Source organism: Salmo salar, chromosome ssa06, assembly GCF_905237065.1.
Source record: "Salmo salar chromosome ssa06, Ssal_v3.1, whole genome shotgun sequence".
Lineage (NCBI taxonomy): Eukaryota > Metazoa > Chordata > Actinopteri > Salmoniformes > Salmonidae > Salmo > Salmo salar.
In genome coordinates, this window is record NC_059447.1 from 85,638,253 (window position 1) to 85,658,795 (window position 20,543).

Below are 20,543 nucleotides of genomic sequence, written 5' to 3' on the forward strand. Positions count from 1 at the left end.
TGATGGTATTTCATATATATGGTATATGTCCTGCAATGATGGTATTTCATATATATGGTATATGTCCTGCAATGATGGTATTTCATATATATGGTATATGTCCTGCAATGCTGTAGTGTTGTTAAATGCAGAGACAATCAGGCTAATCTTTTCTCTCTCTCTCTCTCTCTCTCTCTCTCTCTCTCTCTCTCTCTCTCCCTCCCTCCCTCCCTCCCTCCATCCTGCAGTATGTTCCTCCTGACCTTTGTATCTGTTGTTTCATCTTGGAGCAGTCCCTGTCTGTCCGGGCCCTGCAGGAGATGTTGGCTCATACAGTGCCTAACAACGAGGGGGTGAGTGTCGCTGCATTACCTGTATATATAATCACTTTAATACCTACACATTATACCTGCATTACCTGTATACATAATCACTTTATAACCTACACGTTATACCTGCATTACCTGTATACATAATCACTGTATAACCTACACATTATACCTGCATTACCTGTATACATAATCATTGTATAACCTACACATTATACCTGCATTACCTGTATACATGATCACTGTATCACCTACACATTATACCTGCATTACCTGTATACATTATCACTGTATAACCTACATATTATACCTGCATTACCTCTATACAGTATCACTGTATAACCTACACATTATACCTGCATTACCTCTATACAGTATCACTGTATAACCTACACATTATACCTGCATTACCTCTATACATTATCATGGTATCATCAGTACACCTCAGACCATGGTCAAAGACATAGGTGATACACCTTCACAGTTCTTTTACGTTGTATTTTACGGTGTTTTATACCACTGTGTCTCAGTGTAAAGACCATAATGTCAAACAAATCATGTTGTTATAAGGTATGGACAATAATACATTGACAATTGCTGACTCATGGGGATTCTGGTTAAAGAATATATGCCAATAAGATTAATTAAATAAATAATGTATTCAATAAAATATCAATAAGATTTATCAAAGAAATAATGTATTCAATAAGAGATCGACGTGAGTGGATAATAGTAAAATGTATATTTTCTCCTTGTTTGACTTCAAGATAAGCCGTGAAGATACTGCTTGTACGGTAGCGTCCTCTCTAGCTGTGTGACAGTGCCCACTCCATGTCAGACACAGACCCAGCCACAGAGAAATAGCCTGTGATTGCCTTGCTTTACGTACACCCAGACAGTCTTCTCCCCTCTTTCCATTCTCTGTTCTCTGTACCCTTCCTTCCTTCCTTCCTTCCTTCCTTCCTTCCTTCCTTCCTTCCTTCCTTCCTTCCTTCCTTCCTTCCTTCCTTCCTTCCTTCCTTCCTTCCTTCCTTCCTTCCTTCCTTCCTTCCTTCCTTCCTTCCTTCCTTCCTTACTTCCTTACTTCCCTCCCTCCCTCAGCTATAGTACCACTGCTGTTCTTAATGATGAGCAGTGATAAGTAATCATGAATAGGGAGATAGATACTTAAATACTTATGAGTGCCCCAGTGTCCCCTACTGCAACGAAACACTTCATGGTCTGCACCTTTATGAAGAGATGTCAACTAAGTTATGAGCGCTGTTGGATCGACAACTGAACACATTAGAATTTAATTGCTTGTAGTTAGCTTAGCTTAGCTGCCCTTGCTTCACTGCTTCTGGGGTGCCAGACGATCAGATCAGTGTCAAGTTTGCATCCATTACTGCGGTGAAGTGAATTTCTGTTTGGTTGAGGTGATAACCACAGAGCGCCTGGCACTTCAGTATCAGAGATGAGTATTTCAACCTGGCCCTGGACTAAAAAACACACATGACAATATTCTTTTGGTTAATTCACCCATTTTATGACACATTTTAATGGAGACTCATGCTCTTTTAGGTATAATTTTAATATAATTGACTTCCATAACTCCATGTAATATTGTTATTTGGTCTGTATCTTTGTTTAACGCTGCTAGAAAGCGGACCATGAGCAGTGGGTATGTTCATTTGTTACTTTCTTTAGTTTGCATGAAGGCTCACCTCTACTGACCCCTAACTATTACAGAAAGAAAGATCTCACTTTGGCCACTTTCACTTCAAAGTGTTGCCTATTTTGGGATTGTCATCATACTATACTAAAGTAATTTATGACTATGATTTTCAATAGATTTGTAGGTTCATCAGACACATAATGAAGATTCAGAAGTATGCCTATAGTGAGAATTGAGAATCTTTATATTATTGTACATAGCCAGAGAATTACATTTTAAAAACAAATATTTATTAGGTAAATATGCATTTGACTGAAAACCCCACGGACATATAGTAAAAACAATTACATGTAGATGCTGATATCTTATTCACTTATACCAGTTCATTTATGTGATCTCTGTAAATATTTTATTATATACCTTTTAGAGTAAGGCTTTAACGTAACATAACAAGGCTGTAACGTAACAAAATGTGGGAAAAGTCAAGGGGTCTGAATACTTTCCGAATACACTGTATGCCCCTGAACATCAATGAACGTTATGAACCTGTCACAGACAAACACAGAGATGTTAAACTATGCCCCTGAACATCACTGATTTATGACAATCTTGAAATAGACATCCCATTGGTGCCTTCCTTCACCTTGTGCACACGATTCACGTGATTGGAATGCTTTGCTTGGTGCCCCTCAAGAACAAACTATGTGTCTGTGTGAACACATTTTCAAGTGAAAGTGCTAACTAGCTAACTAGCTTTCTCATCGGCTTCAGCTAGTATTTTAGCTAACCCATTTAGTGCTTAACGATAGGAAAAAAAAATGTAATTTACACCTTAAAATATTTACTACACAGGGTATGTTATTATCTCTCATGGATAGATGTACGTAACATTAACAGCTGTATAGCTGACACAGTTACACAATATTTTAGTTATGGGTTTCCGAGATGATGTATTATGTCAAATATATAATTTGTGTTAACTTTTTGATTAAGCATCATTTGAAGACTTTAGGGAATGAACAGGAAACCTAGGTGGTGGAACGATGTTCCCTGTAGATGTGTTTTTTTTTTTGAATTTGTGGTTTTCTTTCCTCTTTGTGTTGTTTCTAACTGTCTCATTTCAAGGGTACCAGAAATAAAAGAGGAAATGTTATTGAATTGGCGTTGATTCCAGAAGCTTCACACAATGAATCCAGAAGCTTCACACAATGATTATTGAAGCTTCACACAGTGATTCCGGAAGCTTCACACAATGATTCCGGAAGCTTCGCGCAGTGATTATTGAAGCTTCACACAGTGATTCCGGAAGCTTCACACAATGATTCCGGAAGCTTCACGCAGTGATTATTGAAGCTTCACACAGTGATTCCGGAAGCTTCACACAATGATTCCGGAAGCTTCACGCAGTGATTCTGGAATGAACATACAAAGCTGTAGAACAAAGCTATTTGGAATTTGGAAACCAACACTGGGATCTATTCTACAGTGTACATCTTGCTCTTGGTGGAACACTAGATACATTGTTTTGATCATTTCTCTTTCTCCTTGTCCATTTTCTCTATCTTGCATGTCCCTTTTTTTTTCGTGGGTTTAATTTTTTCTTCCCTCCTATGAACATAAAATCTGTTTGATCAAATGGACAGCAAGCAAACGGAATACAATCTCCCCAGCCATTACTCTGATAATTTCAACACTCCCTGCAGAAGCTCAGAAAGAGCGGTATTAAAGTGGGGGGGCGTTGCCCGTTGTCGTGCCGCCAAGCCAAAGGCCACAGTTCACAGTGTTGATGTGTCGGCATGACAGGAGGCCTGAAATACGGGCCGCTCCGCCTCTCTCCCAGCTCTACCCCTCTACCCCTCTCTCTCCCAGCTCTACCCCTCTCTCTCTCTACCCCTCTCTCTCGCTACCCCTCTCTCTCTCTCTCTCTCTACCCCTCTCCCAGCTCTACCCCTCTACCCCTCTCTCTCCCAGCTCTACCCCTCTACCCCTCTCTCTCTCTACCCCTCTCCCTCTCTCTCTCTCTCTACCCATCTCCCTCTCTCTCTCTACCCCTCTCCCTCTCTCTCTCTACCCCTCTCTCTCTCTCTCTCTCTCTCTCTCTCTCTCTCTCTACCTCTCTCCCTCTCTCTCTCTATCCTCTCTCTCTCGCTCTTCCCTACTCTCTCTCTCTTTCTCTCTATACCATCTCTCTCACTCTCTCTACCCTCTCTCTCTTTCTCTCTTTATCCTCTCTCTCCCTTTACCCTCTCTCTCTCTCTCTCTCTCTCTCTCTCTTTCTCTCTTTATCCTCTCTCTCTCTCTCTCTCTCTCTCTCTTTCTCTTTCTCTCTCTCTCTCTAACTCTCTCCGTATCTCCTCTCAACAACAGCTGGGATGAAGCAGGATACTCTTCCCTTCTTCCCCTTTTTTTTATTTTGATCAATCCTCTGTTTCCTTTTTCGTCCAGAGTTATTATACAAGCACCCAGCTACAGTGTCAGTGGGATCTAGTTCACCAGCTGGTAGGCTTGGGGGCGTAGAGGACTGGGGGTTTCAACTCTGGGGGGGTGAGGAGTTTGGGGGCTTCATGGAGCAACTTGGGAATTCCCTTGCTCCCAGTGGAACTGTAGACTGTACCACCAAATCACCAAACACAGATTGATTCTGAGACTTGTGGTGTATATAGATGGTTGATTGGTTGGATTTATAGAGCACTTAAATAGGGAGAAACTCACATCCTCCACCAGCAATGTGTAGCGGCACCCGTTATCTTCCTTTAAGTTCTCATTCTTTATCCAAATCATTATTTTTCACTCCTTTATAGGGGATATAGATAGCAACACTGTAGAGAGTTTGTGGGTTATTATGCTAATGTTACGTAATCTTGTTTTTTCTTCATGCCTCTAGAGGTTGTTGAGGAGGGTGAGTAATAATTCACGTCTGTTTTTAAATCTTTCTGTTTTCTTCAATTCATTGATATCAAGAGAGACTTTGCGGACTTTGACTCTTTTGAGATCTTTCTTTTACATAAGATATCTTTCTCTTTACGGGTTTTACTTCACAACATTTCTTCGTCCACGGTACTGCGGCCAAATGTTTCTCGTTTGTCAACTGAACGGGGGTCTAACATAGGTAGTCGAGTTGTACAGCATGACCTGGGTGGGATAACCTCTGACCTTTTGGGACTGTTTCATGTTGGGTGTGTTGTTGTTGTTTGATTGTTTGTCTGTCTGTCCTCTCGTAGGGGTACTAGTCAAGCATGTCCGTATCCCAGATGGCATCCTATGCTCTATAGAGTGCACTACTTTTGACCAGGACCCATAGGGCTCCCATAGGGCTCCCACAGGATTCCCACAGGGCTACCACAGGATTCCCACAAGATTCCCACAGGATTCCCACAGGATTCCCACAGGGCTACCACAGGATTCCCACAAGATTCCCACAGGATTCCCATAGGGCTCCATAGGGCTCCATAGGGCTCTCATAGGGCTCCATGGGGCTCCATAGGGCTCCATGGGGCTCCATAGGGCTCCATAGGGCTCCATAGGGCTCTCATGGGGCTCTCATGGGGCTCCATAGGGCTTTCATGGGGCTCCATAGGGCTCCATAGGGCTCCATAGGGCTCTCATAGGGCTCTCATAGGGCTCCATAGGGCTCTCATAGGGCTCTCATAGGGCTCCATAGGGCTCTCATAGGGCTCCATAGGGCTCCATGGGGCTCCATAGGGCTCCATGGGGCTCCATAGGGCTCTCATGGGGCTCCATAGGGCTCCATAGGGCTCCATAGGGCTCTCATAGGGCTCTCATAGGGCTCCATAGGGCTCCATAGGGCTCCATAGGGCTCTCATAGGGCTCCATAGGGTAGTAGTGCACTATATAATGAGTATGGTGCCATTTGGGACGCAAAATGTCCTCTGTCTCCAGACAATATTCTAAAGTGATGTCGTCCCCTCATGTCCTTTCCATCAGCTGCACTAAGAGACCGGAAAAAATTGAATTCTCAGTCTTGTCAGTTTTATTTCCCGTACTCCGGTCAGATCAGTGCAGATGAAGGAAAGGAGACAAGGGGAGGATTCTTCTTTAGACTATTGAGTTGCAACACCCAGACTCTAACCTCCTGAGTTGTTTCCTCCCTCCTACCCTCCTCTTCCTCCCCTCCCCTACTCTCCACTCTTCTCTCCTCCTTCCTAGGCGGCCCAGGGGGGTGGACACCGGACCCTGCTCTATGGTCACGCCATCCTCCTACGCCACTCCTTCAGCGGAATGGTGAGCATGTGGAACATCTGCCACCCTGACCCTCATACTCACAGTGGCCCACATGGCACCCTATTCCCTTTATAGTGCACTACTTTTGACCAGGCCCCATAGGGCTCTTGTAAACATTTGTATACTTTAATTATGAATAGAGTGCCATGTGGGACATACGTTTTAACAACTACAAACATTTTACTGAGGAGCTCCAGTAACTGAGGAGCTCCAGTGTCTGAGGAGCTCCAGTGTCTGAGGAGCTCCAGTGTCTGAGGAGCTCCAGTGACTGAGGAGCTCCAGTGTCTGAGGAGCTCCAGTGTCTGAGGAGCTCCAGTGACTGAGGAGCTCCAGTGTCTGAGGAGCTCCAGTGTCTGAGGAGCTCCAGTGTCTGAGGAGCTCCAGTGACTGAGGAGCTCCAGTGACTGAGGAGCTCCAGTGTCTGAGGAGCTCCAGTGACTGAGGAGCTCCAGTGACTGAGGAGCTCCAGTGTCTGAGGAGCTCCAGTGACTGAGGAGCTCCAGTGTCTGAGGAGCTCCAGTGACTGAGGAGCTCCAGTGTCTGAGGAGCTCCAGTGTCTGAGGAGCTCCAGTGACTGAGGAGCTCCAGTGTCTGAGGAGCTCCAGTGTCTGAGGAGCTCCAGTGTCTGAGGAGCTCCAGTGACTGAGGAGCTCCAGTGTCTGAGGAGCTCCAGTGACTGAGGAGCTCCAGTGTCTGAGGAGCTCCAGTGACTGAGGAGCTCCAGTGTCTGAGGAGCTCCAGTGACTGAGGAGCTCCAGTGTCTGAGGAGCTCCAGTGACTGAGGAGCTCCAGTGACTGAGGAGCTCCAGTGTCTGAGGAGCTCCAGTGACTGAGGAGCTCCAGTGTCTGAGGAGCTCCAGTGACTGAGGAGCTCCAGTGTCTGAGGAGCTCCAGTGACTGAGGAGCTCCAGTGTCTGAGGAGCTCCAGTGTCTGAGGAGCTCCAGTGACTGAGGAGCTCCAGTGACTGAGGAGCTCCAGTGTCTGAGGAGCTCCAGTGACTGAGGAGCTCCAGTGTCTGAGGAGCTCCAGTGACTGAGGAGCTCCAGTGTCTGAGGAGCTCCAGTGTCTGAGGAGCTCCAGTGTCTGAGGAGCTCCAGTGTCTGAGGAGCTCCAGTGACTGAGGAGCTCCAGTGTCTGAGGAGCTCCAGTGTCTGAGGAGCTCCAGTGACTGAGGAGCTCCAGTGACTGAGGAGCTCCAGTGTCTGAGGAGCAACATCTGTGAAAGCTTTAGCAGTACCAGAGCTGTATTATCAGTGGATAAGTGTTGAATGAAAAGGTCACCAGACCAGACTGTATTACCTAAACATTAGAATGCAGTAGCTCTAAAGATAGCACTGACAATGGCTTGAGATTTGCAATAATTTGCAATAATTTAACAGAATATATTCTGAAATAATTTAACAGTATATATATATTATATACATTTTATATATATTCTGTTAATGCAAATAATAGAAATGAATCTTGTAAATACATTTTATCAATTGTTTTCCTTCCTATCTTCTTGCAATTTTCATATTGTGTGGCTTCTCAACAGTACCTGACCTGCTTGAAGACATCAAGATCGTTGACAGACAAACTGTCATTTGACGTGGGATTACAAGAAGATTCAATAGGTAAGATTGATATTAGACACAGCCTTGCTCTAATGGTATAGAGCTCTCTGAATAGTCATTTTAGGTTGGCCTCCCTTGAGATTAAATCATTTATCTAAAGGAGAAGGAGACAAAACTCTGTGGGTCCTTCCCAAATAGAGCCTAAGGGCCCTGGTCAAAAGGGCCCTGGTCAAAAGTAGTGCACCATAAAGGGAATGGGTTGCCATTTGGGACACATCCTATTGCTGCTGTGGAGCCAGCATTGTATGGTAGCTAGGTGACATTTCAACTACAAAATGAAGTGGAGTCATTTATCAAACCGGATGTGGTACTTAACACTTTACACTTGTGGAAATTGGCCTGTATGGATAGGGCTAAATTTAAATGTTTCTTAAAGAAAAAATTGCTCCTGAGTGGCGCAGTGTTCTAAGGCACTGCATCTCAATGCTAGAGGTGTCACTACAGACCCTGGTTCGATTCCAGGCTGAATCACAACCGGCTGTGATTGGGATTCCCATAGGGCAGCGCACAATTTTCTCAGCGTCATCTGGGTTAGGGCTTGGCCGGGGTAGGCCGTCATTGTAAATAAGAATTTATTCTTAACTGACTTGCCTAGTTAAATAAAAAATATGGAATGCATAACCATGGTAGAAATGAAAAGGGAACAGTTTGGAGATTATGGGGAAATTATTAGAATAATGGCGAGGACACAACAGTTTACCTAACACAAGACTGAATCCAAACAGTGGCATTTGCCTGTGGTTAGTCCATTCCATAAATGTTTTTATCCTGAAAAACTCCCCAGTCCTTAAAGATTACAAACATACCCATAACATGATGCTTGAAAATATGGAGAGTGGTACTCAGTGATGTGATGTGTTGGATTTACCCCAAACATAACACTATATACTAAAGACAAAAATATGAATTGCTTTGTCAACTTTTTTGCTGTATTACTTTAGTGCCTTGTTGCAAAGAAGTATTGTATTGTGGAGTATTTTCTCCTATCACAGCCATTAAGCTGTTTTAAAGTCACCATTGGCCTCATGGGGAAATCCCTGAGCAGTTTCCTTCCTCTCCGGCAACTGAGTTAGGAAAGACACCTGTATCTTTGTAGTGACTGGGTGTATTGATACACCATCCAAAGTATAATTAATAACTTCACCATGCTCAAAGGGATATTCAATGTCTGCTTTTTTTTACCCATCTACCAATAGGAACCCTTCTTTGAGAGCCATTGGAAAACCTCCCTGGTCTTTGTGGTTGAATCAGTGCTTGAAATTCACTGCTCAACTGAGGGACCTTACAGATAATTGTATGTTTGGGGCACAGAGAAGAGGTAGTCATTAAAAAAGTTATGTTAAACACTATTATTGCACACAGTGAGTCCATGCAATTTATGTGACTTGATAAGCACATTTTTACTCCTGAACTTATTAAGGCTTACCATAGCAAAGGGGTTGAATACTTATTGTAAACATTAATTTGTAAACATTTCGAAACACATAATTCCACTTTGGTATTGCGTGTACACCAGTGACAAAAAAAAATCTAAATTCAGGCTGTAACAAAATGTGGAAAAAGTCAAGGGGTGTGAATACTTTCTGAAGGCGCTGTACACTGAGTCCTCGTAATTTACAGCAACAACAAATGTGCTAAAGTTGCCCAATTAGCAGGAGGGATGGGGGCAATTTCTTGTCGCGTGTGATACTCAAGGTCAGAACACTGTCAGTCAAAACCCATACAGAGCTGTGAAGCGGAGACCCTGAGCTCTAACGTAATGTATAGCATGTTACTGCACTGCCACTGCATTCCAATTTAAGAGCTTATCAGTGTCCAAATCTGCGAATACGGGTGCAGGTGTAAAGATCGGCGATTTTCAAGGGCTACCTGTGACTCTACTAGTCGTGCAGACTGGTTTCCATATTAATAGCTGACCTTGCTATTTATATGTGCTGTGGTCCCCATAACAGAGGCACTATATCAACGTGAGGACGTTACGAGCAGACAAAATGGCTGCCTCGAGTCTGTCTGTTGCCTGGCTTTGAAACTGTTGATCTTTGATATTTGAAGACTTCAAAATGTACTGATCAACAATCCTGCAGCAAATAATGATACACTAACAACACTGTATGTATAAGTGGATGCTTTGGTACTTGGACCGCCAATTAAATGCAAGAAATTTACATGCCAGTGAAATATTTGAAGAAGTATGCATTTGTATTTCAATGGTCGGCTTCTATATCTTTATATTTTTTATTATCCTTATGAAATTACAATTCATTTATGTTACCATAGTTAGCATAGTCTTATTGTAATCTCAGAACCCGGGAACCACATTGTGAGTGCACTGGCTAGCAACTATGTTAACAGTCTGTCACAAGAGACTATGATAGTTTCATCCAAGGCCTGTTGTCTGTCTCTCCAGGAGAGGCATGTTGGTGGACCATCCACCCTGCGTCCAAGCAGAGGTCAGAGGGAGAGAAGGTCCGTATCGGAGACGACCTCATCCTGGTCAGCGTGTCCACAGAGAGGTACCTGGTGAGTATCTATCAATCAACCAGTAAACCAATCAATCAACCAATCAATCCGTACACAGAGAGTTACCTGTGAGACCCAAATTGAACACTATTTGTGGCCCATTGTCACCTTTTAGTAGGTGTGAAGGTAGGTGTGAAGGTAAGTGTGAAGGTAAGTGTGAAGGTAGGTGTGATGGTAGGTGTGAAGGTAGGTGTAATGGTAATTATATGGTTTTAAGTTCCTCTAACTACTCACAGCCTCTCATATGGCCAGAGGCAGGGTTGCAACACATAAAGGGATAAAACAGCAATGAGAACCACATGGATCCTAAAAACTCTCAGAAATACTGTCTAGTCTAGCTACCCGACTGTTTTTGTATTCAACAGTGTTTTATCGCTGCCTTCCCCAGACAGCAAGTTGGCTAAAGCCTGAACAGATTGTCACCCTGGCAATATACTCTCACCTCCTAACAGACAATATCAACATGTTATTGCTCGTACTTTGGTTCAGACGGTTTGTTTTGAGTTGGACAGAGAACATTAAATCTGTTGTTCAGTTCACAGACTGTGGATCATTGCTCATTTCTCCATCTCCGATATTTTTTTCCTTTCAGTTATTCACTTGTTGGTCTGTATTTCTGCTGGGTTGATTTATTTCCATGCCGTAGCGTTTTAATATCTGAATATCTGTAGCGCCGGCCTACCTCTCTGTTAGAGACCACTGGGGAATGATTGAAAGTCCAAGTGGGGGGGGAAATGTTGTGTGTTTTGGACTGATTATGTGCCCCACTGATCTCAGTGCTGACTGATTGATTGAGCAGGCTAGGAGGAGACCCAGGTCCTAGATCAGTTTGGGTTGTCTTGCCAGAGCAAGCTAAGAGACTAGGATTCAGCAGAGACAGCACAAACAGATCTGCTCACACAATCATCCCCATCACATCAGTCCACTTGAAATAGTTCTGTTAAAACAGTTCTCGAGTCTTGAACCCCCTCAGCCCAGGCCAACCAGTGGCATTTATCTGGCTGATGAGCTGACAGCGATTCCCAAACCTTCCATAACAAAGCCATCACTTACAGAGAGATGAACCTGGAGAAGAGCCTCCTAAGTAAGCTGGTCCTGGGGCTCTATTCACAAACACAAACACACCCCACAGAGCCCCAGGACAGCAACACAATTAGACCCAACCAAATCATGAGAAAAAAAAGATAATTACTTGACACATTGGAAAGAATTAACAAAAAAACAGAACAAACTAGAATGCTATTTGGCCCTAAACAGAGAGTACACAGTGGCAGAATACCTGACCACTGTACTGACACAAAACTAAGGAAAGCTTTGACTATGTACAGTGTGCATAGCCTTGCTATTGAGAGAGGCTGCCGTAAGCAGACCTGGCTCTCAAGAGAAGACAGGCTATGTGCACACTACCCACAAACAAAATGAGGTGGAAGGTGAGCAGCATTTCCTAACCTCCTGCCAAATGTATGACCATATTGAATGTATGACCATATTTCCCTCAGATTACACAAACCCACAAAGAATTTGAAAATAATCAAATGTTGATACACTCCCATATCTACTGGGTGAAATACCACAGTGTGCCATCCCAGCAGCAAGATGTGTGACCTGTTGCCACAAGAAAAAGGCAACCAGTGAGGAACCAACACCATTGTAAATATATACCCATATTTATGTTTATTTTTTTTCCCTTTTGTACTTTAACTATTTGCACATCGTTACAACACTGTATATTGACATAATAGGACATTTTAAATGTCTCTATTATTTTGGAACTTGTGTGAGTATTTACTGTTCACTTTTTATTGTATATTTCACTTTTGTTTATCCATTTCACTTGCTTTGGCAATGTTAACATATGCTTCCCATGCCAATAAAGCCCCTTGAATTGAGAGAGTTAGAGAGAGAGAGAGTTATAGAGAGAGAGGGAGGAGCGAGAGAGAGAGGGGGGAGCAAGAGGAGAGAGAGAGAGAGAGAGAGAGAGAGAGAGAGAGAGAGAGAGAGAGAGAGAGAGAGAGAGAGAGAGAGAGAGAGAGAGAGAGAGAGAGAGAGAGAGAGAGAGAGAGAGAGAGAGAGAGAGAGAGAGAGAGAGAGAGAGAGAGAGAGAGAGAGACTGACTGACTGACTGACTGACTGACTGACTGACTGACTGACTGACTGACTGACTGACTGACTGACTGACTGACTGACTGACTGACTGACTGACTGACTGACTGACTGACTGACTGACTGACCGACTGACTGACTGACTGACTGACTGACTGACTGACCGACTGACTGACTGACTGACTGACCGACTGACTGACTGACTGACTGACTGGCGACTGACTGACTGACTGACTGACCGACTGACTGACTGACTGACTGACGGCGACTGACTGACGGCGACTGACCGACTGACTGACTGACTGACGGCGACTGACTGACCGACGGCGACTGACTGACTGACTGACTGACTGACTGACCGACTGACCGACTGACTGACTGACTGACTGACTGACTGACCGGACTGACTGCGACTGACGGACTGACGGCGACTGACTGACTGACTGACCGACTGACTGACTGACTGACTGACTGACTGACTGACGACTGACTGACTGACTGACTGACTGACCGACTGACTGACTGACTGACCGACTGACGGCGACTGACTGACTGACTGACTGACTGACTGACTGACTGACCGACTGACTGACTGACTGACGGACTGACTGACTGACTGACTGACTGACGGCGACTGACTGACTGACTGACTGACGCGACTGACTGACCGACTGACTGACTGACTGACTGACGGCGACTGACCGACTGACTGACCGACTGACTGACCGACTGACTGACTGACTGACTGACGGCTGACTGACTGACTGACTGACTGACTGACCGACTGACTGACTGACTGACTGACGGCGACTGACGGACTGACTGACTGACTGACTGACTGACTGACTGACTGACTGACTGACTGACTGACCGGACTGACTGACCGACTGACTGACTGACTGACTGACTGACTGACTGACTGACTGACCGACTGACTGACTGACCGACTGACTGACTGACTGACTGACGGACTGACTGACTGACTGACTGACTGACTGACTGACTGACTGACCGACTGACTGACTGACTGACTGACTGACTGACGACCGACTGACGGACTGACCGACTGACGGACTGACTGACTGACTGACTGACTGACCGGACTGACTGACTGACTGACTGACCGACTGACTGACGGCTGACCGACTGACCGACTGACTGACTGACGCGACTGACTGACTGACTGACTGACGCGACTGACTGACTGACTGACTGACGGCTGACTGACCCCCTGCGACTGACTGACTGACTGACTGACTGACTGACTGACTGACTGACCGACGACTGACTGACTGACTGACTGACTGACTGACTGACTGACTGACGGACTGACCGGCGACTGACTGACTGACTGACTGACTGACTGACTGACTGACTGACTGACTGACTGACTGACTGACTGACTGACTGACTGACTGACTGACTGACTGACTGACTGACTGACTGACTGACTGACTGACTGACTGACTGACTGACTGACTGACAGACAGACAGACAGACAGACAGACAGACAGCATTTGGGGAGGAAATGTGTAATTATAACATAGCTACACTCAGCAGGGCCTGAGTTTCAACTCTACCAAAGGAAAACATTCATCTGATTCATCACCCTACTGTCAAACAATCAATTGTTCCTCAACTATGGAATGAATATCACACAGGGGTTATTTCCTGAGTGATGAAGAACTATTGGTTTTCTGATATCATTGATATGACCCATCCCAGTATATTCTGTTTTGTCTGTGCCTAAGTTCATTCTGAACATCTTTGAAGGTTGTTGTTAGAGCTGTTGTCTCTGATCTGGAGTCCCAGAGCCTGTCTGTGTGAAGCTGTGTGTTGTGGATTAAACTGATGTTGGCAGTCTCATTATGATCAGTAGGCCATGGAATCCCTTTGAGCTCTACTATCTCTTCTCCCCAGCAAAGACTAGCCTGGGATGTTAATCTGGAGCCACAGCTGATGCGGGTCCTTAGAGAGGGTGTATGGTCTTTGTGGCAGTAATGCACTGTAAAGGCTTTAGACAGTGTCCAAACACTGTCAGGGTTGAGACAAAGTCATAAAATGCCAACTAGCTTTACAGGCCCAGTAGAGTCAAAAACGTGATTTCCCTGTGTTTTATATACACTGAGTGCACAAAACATTAGGAACACCTGCTCTTTCCATGAAATGGACTGACCAGGTGAATCCAGGTGAAAGCTATGATCCCTTATTGATGTCACCTGTTATATCCCCTTCAATCAGTGTAGATGAAGGGGAGAAGACGGGTTAAAATGGGCAGGACAAAATATTTAAATGTCTTTGAACGGGGTATGGTAGTAGGTGCCAGCCGCACCAGTTTGAGTGTGTCAAGAACTGTAACGCTGCTGGGTTTTTCACGCTCAACAGTTTCCCGTATGTATCAGTAATGGTCTACCACCTATAGGACATCCAGCCACCTGGACACAACTGTGGGAAGTCAACATGGGCCATCATCCCTGTGGAACGCTTTTGATACCTTGTAAAGTCCATGCCCTGACAAATTGAGTCTGTTCTGAGGGCAAAAGGGGTTGCAACTCAATATTAGGAATGTGTTCCTAATGTTTTGTACAATCAGTGTATAGTTCCACACCATGAGGTTGACATAATACTGTGAAATTGTGAAAATTATGATAATGTCCTTTTAGTGTAAGAGCTGTTTGAAAAGACTGCCTGAAATTTCAGCCTGTTTTATTGGGATGGATTTTTGGCCTGCCTGGTAACATCACCGGGTGGTAAATTAGTTAATAGACCAATAGGAAAGAGACTTCCAAATCTCTCTGCCAATAACAGCTAGTTTACAGTTTTCTCCTCCCCACTCAGACCACTCCCAGGCAGTCCTAGCTAAATTCTTTCTTGAGAAATTGCTCTTTGCTAAGAAGCTATTCTAGTTTATATTTTGTTTAACATTTCAATTGGAAACAATCACAGTAAGGTACTTAATTGTCACCCAGAAATTATTTGATATTGAGATAAAAATGGCTGCATTGGACCTTTATATCTCTCCTTTACCAGCCCCCATATCTCTCTCACTCACACACACACACACACACACACACACACACACACACACACACACACACACACACACACACACACACGCACACACACACCACTGCTCCTAAGCCCATGCTGTGTCCTCTCTTCCAGCACCTGTCCATCTCCAGTGGTAGTTTCCAGGTGGATGCCTCCTTTATGCAGACTCTGTGGAACGTCCAGCCTACCTGCTCAGGAAGCAACGTGGCTGTAGGCAAGTACACCACGAATCAATTATACAATTATCATTTCAGGCTTATCCTTCATTATGAACTAGGACAAATTGACTTGTTTCAGGAATGTGATGTACTTTACACTGCTTTGTGTTATACACCCCTGGGCAACCAACCCATACACCCCTGGGCAACCAACCCATACACCCCTGGGAAACCAACCCATACACCCCTGGGAAACCAACCCATACACCTCTGGGAAACCAACCCATACACCCCAGGGCAACCAACCCATACACCCCAGGGCAACAAACCCATACACCCCTGGGAAACCAACCCATAAACCCCAGGGCAACCAACCCATACACCCCTGGGAAACCAACCCATACACCCCTGGGCAACCAACCCATACACCCCTGGGCAACCAACCCATACACCCCTGGGCAACCAACCCATACACCCCTGGGCAACCAATCCATACACCCCTGGGAAACCAACCCATACATCCCTGGGAAACCAAACCATAAACCCCCGGTCAACCAACTCATACACCCCTGGGAAACCAACCCATACACCCCTGGGAAACCAACCCATAAACCCCTGGGAAACCAACCCATACACCCTTGGTTTCCATACACCCCTGGGAAACCAACCCATACACCCCTGGGAAACCAACCCATACACCCCAGGGCAACCAACCCATACACCCCTGGGAAACCAACCCATAAACCCCAGGGCAACCAACCCATACACCCCTGGGAAACCAACCCATACACCCCTGGGAAACCAACCCATACACCCCTGGGCAACCAACCCATACACCCCAGGGCAACCAACCTATACACCCCTGGTAAACCAACCTATACACCCCTGGGCAACCAACCCATACACCCCTGGGAAACCAACCCATACACCCCTGGGAAACCAACCCATACACCCCTGGGCAACCAACCCATACACCCCTGGGCAACCAACCCATACACCCCATGCCAACCAACCCAATAACCCCTGGGCAACCGACCCATACACCCCTGGGCAACCAACCCATACACTCCTGGGAAACCAACCCATACACCCCTGGGAAACCAACCCATACACCCCTGGGCAACCAACCCATACACCCCTGGGTAACCAACCCATACACCCCTGGGAAACCAACCCATACACCCCAGGAAAACCAACCCATACACCCCTGGGAAACCAACATATACACCCCTGGGTAACCAACCCATACACCCCTGGGAAACCAACCCATACACCCCTGGGAAACCAACCAATACACCCCTGGGAAACCAACTCATACACCCCTGGGAAACCAGTGGGTGTAAGTATTAATAAGAATCAGTCAGTCGATCATCAGATCGTCCCTGAGGCTAGTAACTTCAAAAGATCCCTATCGACCTTAGAATCTTGTGTTTATCCAATAGGATTCCTGTGTGGTGGTCACGTGATGCATCTTTGTCACGGGCATGATGAGAGTCTGACCATACCTGGATCAGAGGCCAGCGAGATGGAGCAGAGGTACACTAGGCTTCCTGTCTGCCATTTTAACAGTATGTTAGGATATGTCCTGAAGACCAGAGGTAGGCTCTTAACCCTACTATTAAGGGACATTTTAACAGGCACTTACAGTTACGTTTTATGATTTAAGAGAGCTTTAAATTAACTGCCATGACATTTTATCACCATACTGTTGAATCGTTTAGAGAAATGGGATTCATAGTGTCATATTCGTGTATGTAGGTGGCAGGGAAGTCAGGAGCAGGAGAAACCAAGTTGGTTAATATGGAGTATTTAATTTTTTTAAAAACCTCTAAAACCAAAGTATACCCGTCGCCCACCGATACACAAACCCATGTAACATAACATCACAAACATTCACATGAGGGGAAACAGAGGGTTAAATACACAACGTGATTAATTGGATTGGAAACAGGTGTGTAGGAAGACAAGACAAAACCAATGGAAAATGAAAAACGGATCTATGATGGCTAGAAGACCGGCGACGTCGACCGCCGAGCACCACCCGAGCAAGGAGGGGCATCGACTTCGGCAGAAGTCGTGACAGTACCCGCCCCCCCGACACGCGGCTCCAGCAGCGCGTCGACACCGGCCTTGGGGACGACCCAGAGGACGAGGTGCAGGGCGATCTGGATGGAGACGATGGAACTCTCGAAGCAGGGAAGGATCTAACACATCCTCCACTGGAACCCAGAATCTCTCCTCTGGACCGTACCCCTCCCAGTCCACGAGGTACTGAAGACCCCTTGCCCGACGTCTCGAATCCAGGATGGATCGAACGGAGTACACCGGGGCCCCCTCAATGTCCAGAGGGGGCGGAGGAACCTCCTGCACCTCAGCCTCTTGGAGCGGGCCAGCCACCACCGGCCTGAGGAGAGACAGATGGAACGAGGGGTTAATGTGGTAATAGGAAGGGAGCTTTAACCTATAACATACCTCGTTCACTCTCCTCAGGACTTTAAACGGCCCCACAAACTGTGGACCCAGCTTCTGGCAGGGCAGGCGGAGGGGCAGGTTTCTGATCGAGAGCCAGACCCTGTCTCCCGGTGCGAACACCGGGCCTCACTGCGGCGACGGTCTCCGCCCACTTTCTGGCGCCGCACGGTGCACTGAAGGCGGACAAGAGCAGCGTCCCAGGTTTCCTCCGCGCGCCGAAACCAGTCGTCCACCGCAGGAGCCTCGGTCTGACTCTGATGCCAAGGGGCCAGAACCAGCTGATACTCCAACACACACTGAAAGGGAGAGAGGTTAGTGGAGGAGTGGCGGAGCGAGTTCTGAGCCATCTCTGCCCAGGGCACAAACTCCGCCCACTTCCCCGGCCGGTCCTGGCAATAAGACCTCAGAAACCTACCCACATCCTGGTTAACTCTCGCCACCTGCCCGTTACTCTCAGGGTGAAAACCTGAGGTAAGGCTGACGGAGACCCCCAGACGTTCCATGAACGCCCTCCAGACCCTAGAAGTGAACTGGGGACCCCGATCAGACACTATATCCTCAGGCACCCCGTAGTGCCGAAAGACGTGTGTAAACAGAAAAATCCGCCGTTTGTAGGGAGACTGGGCAAAGGGAGGAGACGACAGGACTTAGAAAAACGATCCACAACGACCAGGATCGTGGTGTTACCTTGTGAACGTGGAAGATCGGTTATAAAATCCACCGACAAGTGCAACCTCGGGCGTTGTGGAACGGGTAAGGGTTGTAACTTACCCCTGGGTAGGTGTCTAGGAGCCTTGCACTGAGCGCACACTGAGCAGGAGGAAACATAAACCCTCACGTCTTTAGCTAAAGTGGGCCACCAGTACCTCCCACTAAGACAGCGCATCGTCCAATCAATCCCAGGATGATCAGAGGAGGGTGACGTGTGGGCCCAGTAGATCAATCGATTGTGGACAGCAGACGGAACGTACCGTGTGGTGGATGAATCAGAATTAGTTGGGTAACATAGATAATTAAGATGTTTTATTAGTATAATATGCTTGTGTGAGATACTTGTCATTAGAAAGTGTCCTTTGGACTCTGGTGTCTTTTAGTTGCACGTTTCTCTTAGCTCGGGCTAAGTCACTTGGGGCCCAGAGAGGGGAGAGGTCAGACTTGTTTTTTACATGTCTCTGTTGCTATGCAGAATATCAGCAAGAGAGGAGGACAGAATGAAATATTGTCTTCATATGTGAGTGTCTTTACCTATTCTTAAACCATGTGGAGGGATAGCGTGATTAATGGGGAACCAATTATTTGTCTCCACAATGTCTGTGCGCAAGTCACGCCCCTCAGTGAGCTTGTCCAGGAGTGGGGTCAAGAGGGGGTTTGTTTGAGATGGGAGTATCTAGAGTTGACAATTGATATATGCCATTGGATGAAATGGTGGTTTTGTTCTATGAAGTACCAGGGACGAGTTTAGAAACTCGTCATAGGGACCAAACTGAACGATAATTTATAGCGAATGCTATCTGGCTGTGGATACTCCTGTCTAAAGTAAACAGTCTTTCTTTGTGAACCGTTCCTAACTATCTGTGGTTTGTCATGTCAAAAGGGGATGGATCTTGCTATAAAGATCTCAGTAGCCATTGTGTTAACACTCTTAACGGGTCATTAGAAATGGTGAATCGTTGAAAGTCAAAGATGCTTTTGCAAAAGTATCTTCACTATTAAAGATGTAGTTAATTCGGACTGGTGTGTTTGTAACTCTCCTCATTTGGTAATGCAGAAATTAGCCACCACAACCGACGCCCTGCTGGACACTCAGGGGGAACGGGCTCTGCACGTGACGCCCGTTCAATGTCCGCGTCCAGCTCCCACACTACCGGCGCCACCAAGCAAGAAGCTGGAATTATGGGAGTGGGATCCATGGACCGCTCCTCTGTGTCATACAGCCGGGACAATGCGTCTGCCTTAACGTTCTGGGAACCTGGTCTGTAAGAGAGGGTAAACACAAAACGGGTGAAAAACATGGCCCACCTTGCCTGGTGAGGATTCAGTCTCCTCGCTTCCCGGATGTACTCCAGATTGCGGTGGTCAGTCCAGATGAGAAAAGGGTGTTTAGCCCCCTCAAGCCAATGTCTCCACACCTTCAAAGCCTTGACGACAGCCAACAGCTCCCGGTCCCCCACATCATAGTTTCGCTCTGCCGGGCTGAGCTTCATGGAAAAGAAGGCACAGGGGCGGAGCTTAGATTTATATAACACTTTTTTGGTTACTACATGATTCCATATGTGTTATTTCATAGTTTTGATGTCTTCACTATTATTCTACAATGTAGAAAATAGTAAAAATAAAGAAAACCCCTTGAATGAGTAAGTGAATCTAAACTTCTGACTGGTACTGTATATATACACATTTATTGGGGCCCTTCAGGGG

At 46.0% G+C, this 20,543-nt stretch overlaps 1 protein-coding gene across 5 annotated transcripts in view; it reads left to right on the plus strand.

Annotated features, from left to right (window-relative positions):
• Positions 1-20,543, plus strand: part of LOC106608253 (ryanodine receptor 3) — a 288,745-nt gene that overhangs the window by 48,502 nt on the left and 219,700 nt on the right. For 4 of the 5 annotated variants that reach the window (XR_006770345.1, XM_045721102.1, XM_045721103.1 and 1 more), the window contains exons 3-9: positions 228-332; positions 1,948-1,968; positions 6,130-6,204; positions 7,743-7,821; positions 10,229-10,341; positions 15,610-15,709; positions 17,096-17,189. Coding sequence is in view for 4 of the 5 variants with exons in the window: in XM_045721102.1 (XP_045577058.1) it covers positions 228-332; positions 1,948-1,968; positions 6,130-6,204; positions 7,743-7,821; positions 10,229-10,341; positions 15,610-15,709; positions 17,096-17,189 (587 nt within the window). In the remaining variant the exon portion in view is untranslated. The remainder of the gene's footprint in view (positions 1-227; positions 333-1,947; positions 1,969-6,129; positions 6,205-7,742; positions 7,822-10,228; positions 10,342-15,609; positions 15,710-17,095; positions 17,190-20,543) is intronic. The other variant, XM_045721104.1, reaches the window with a different exon arrangement.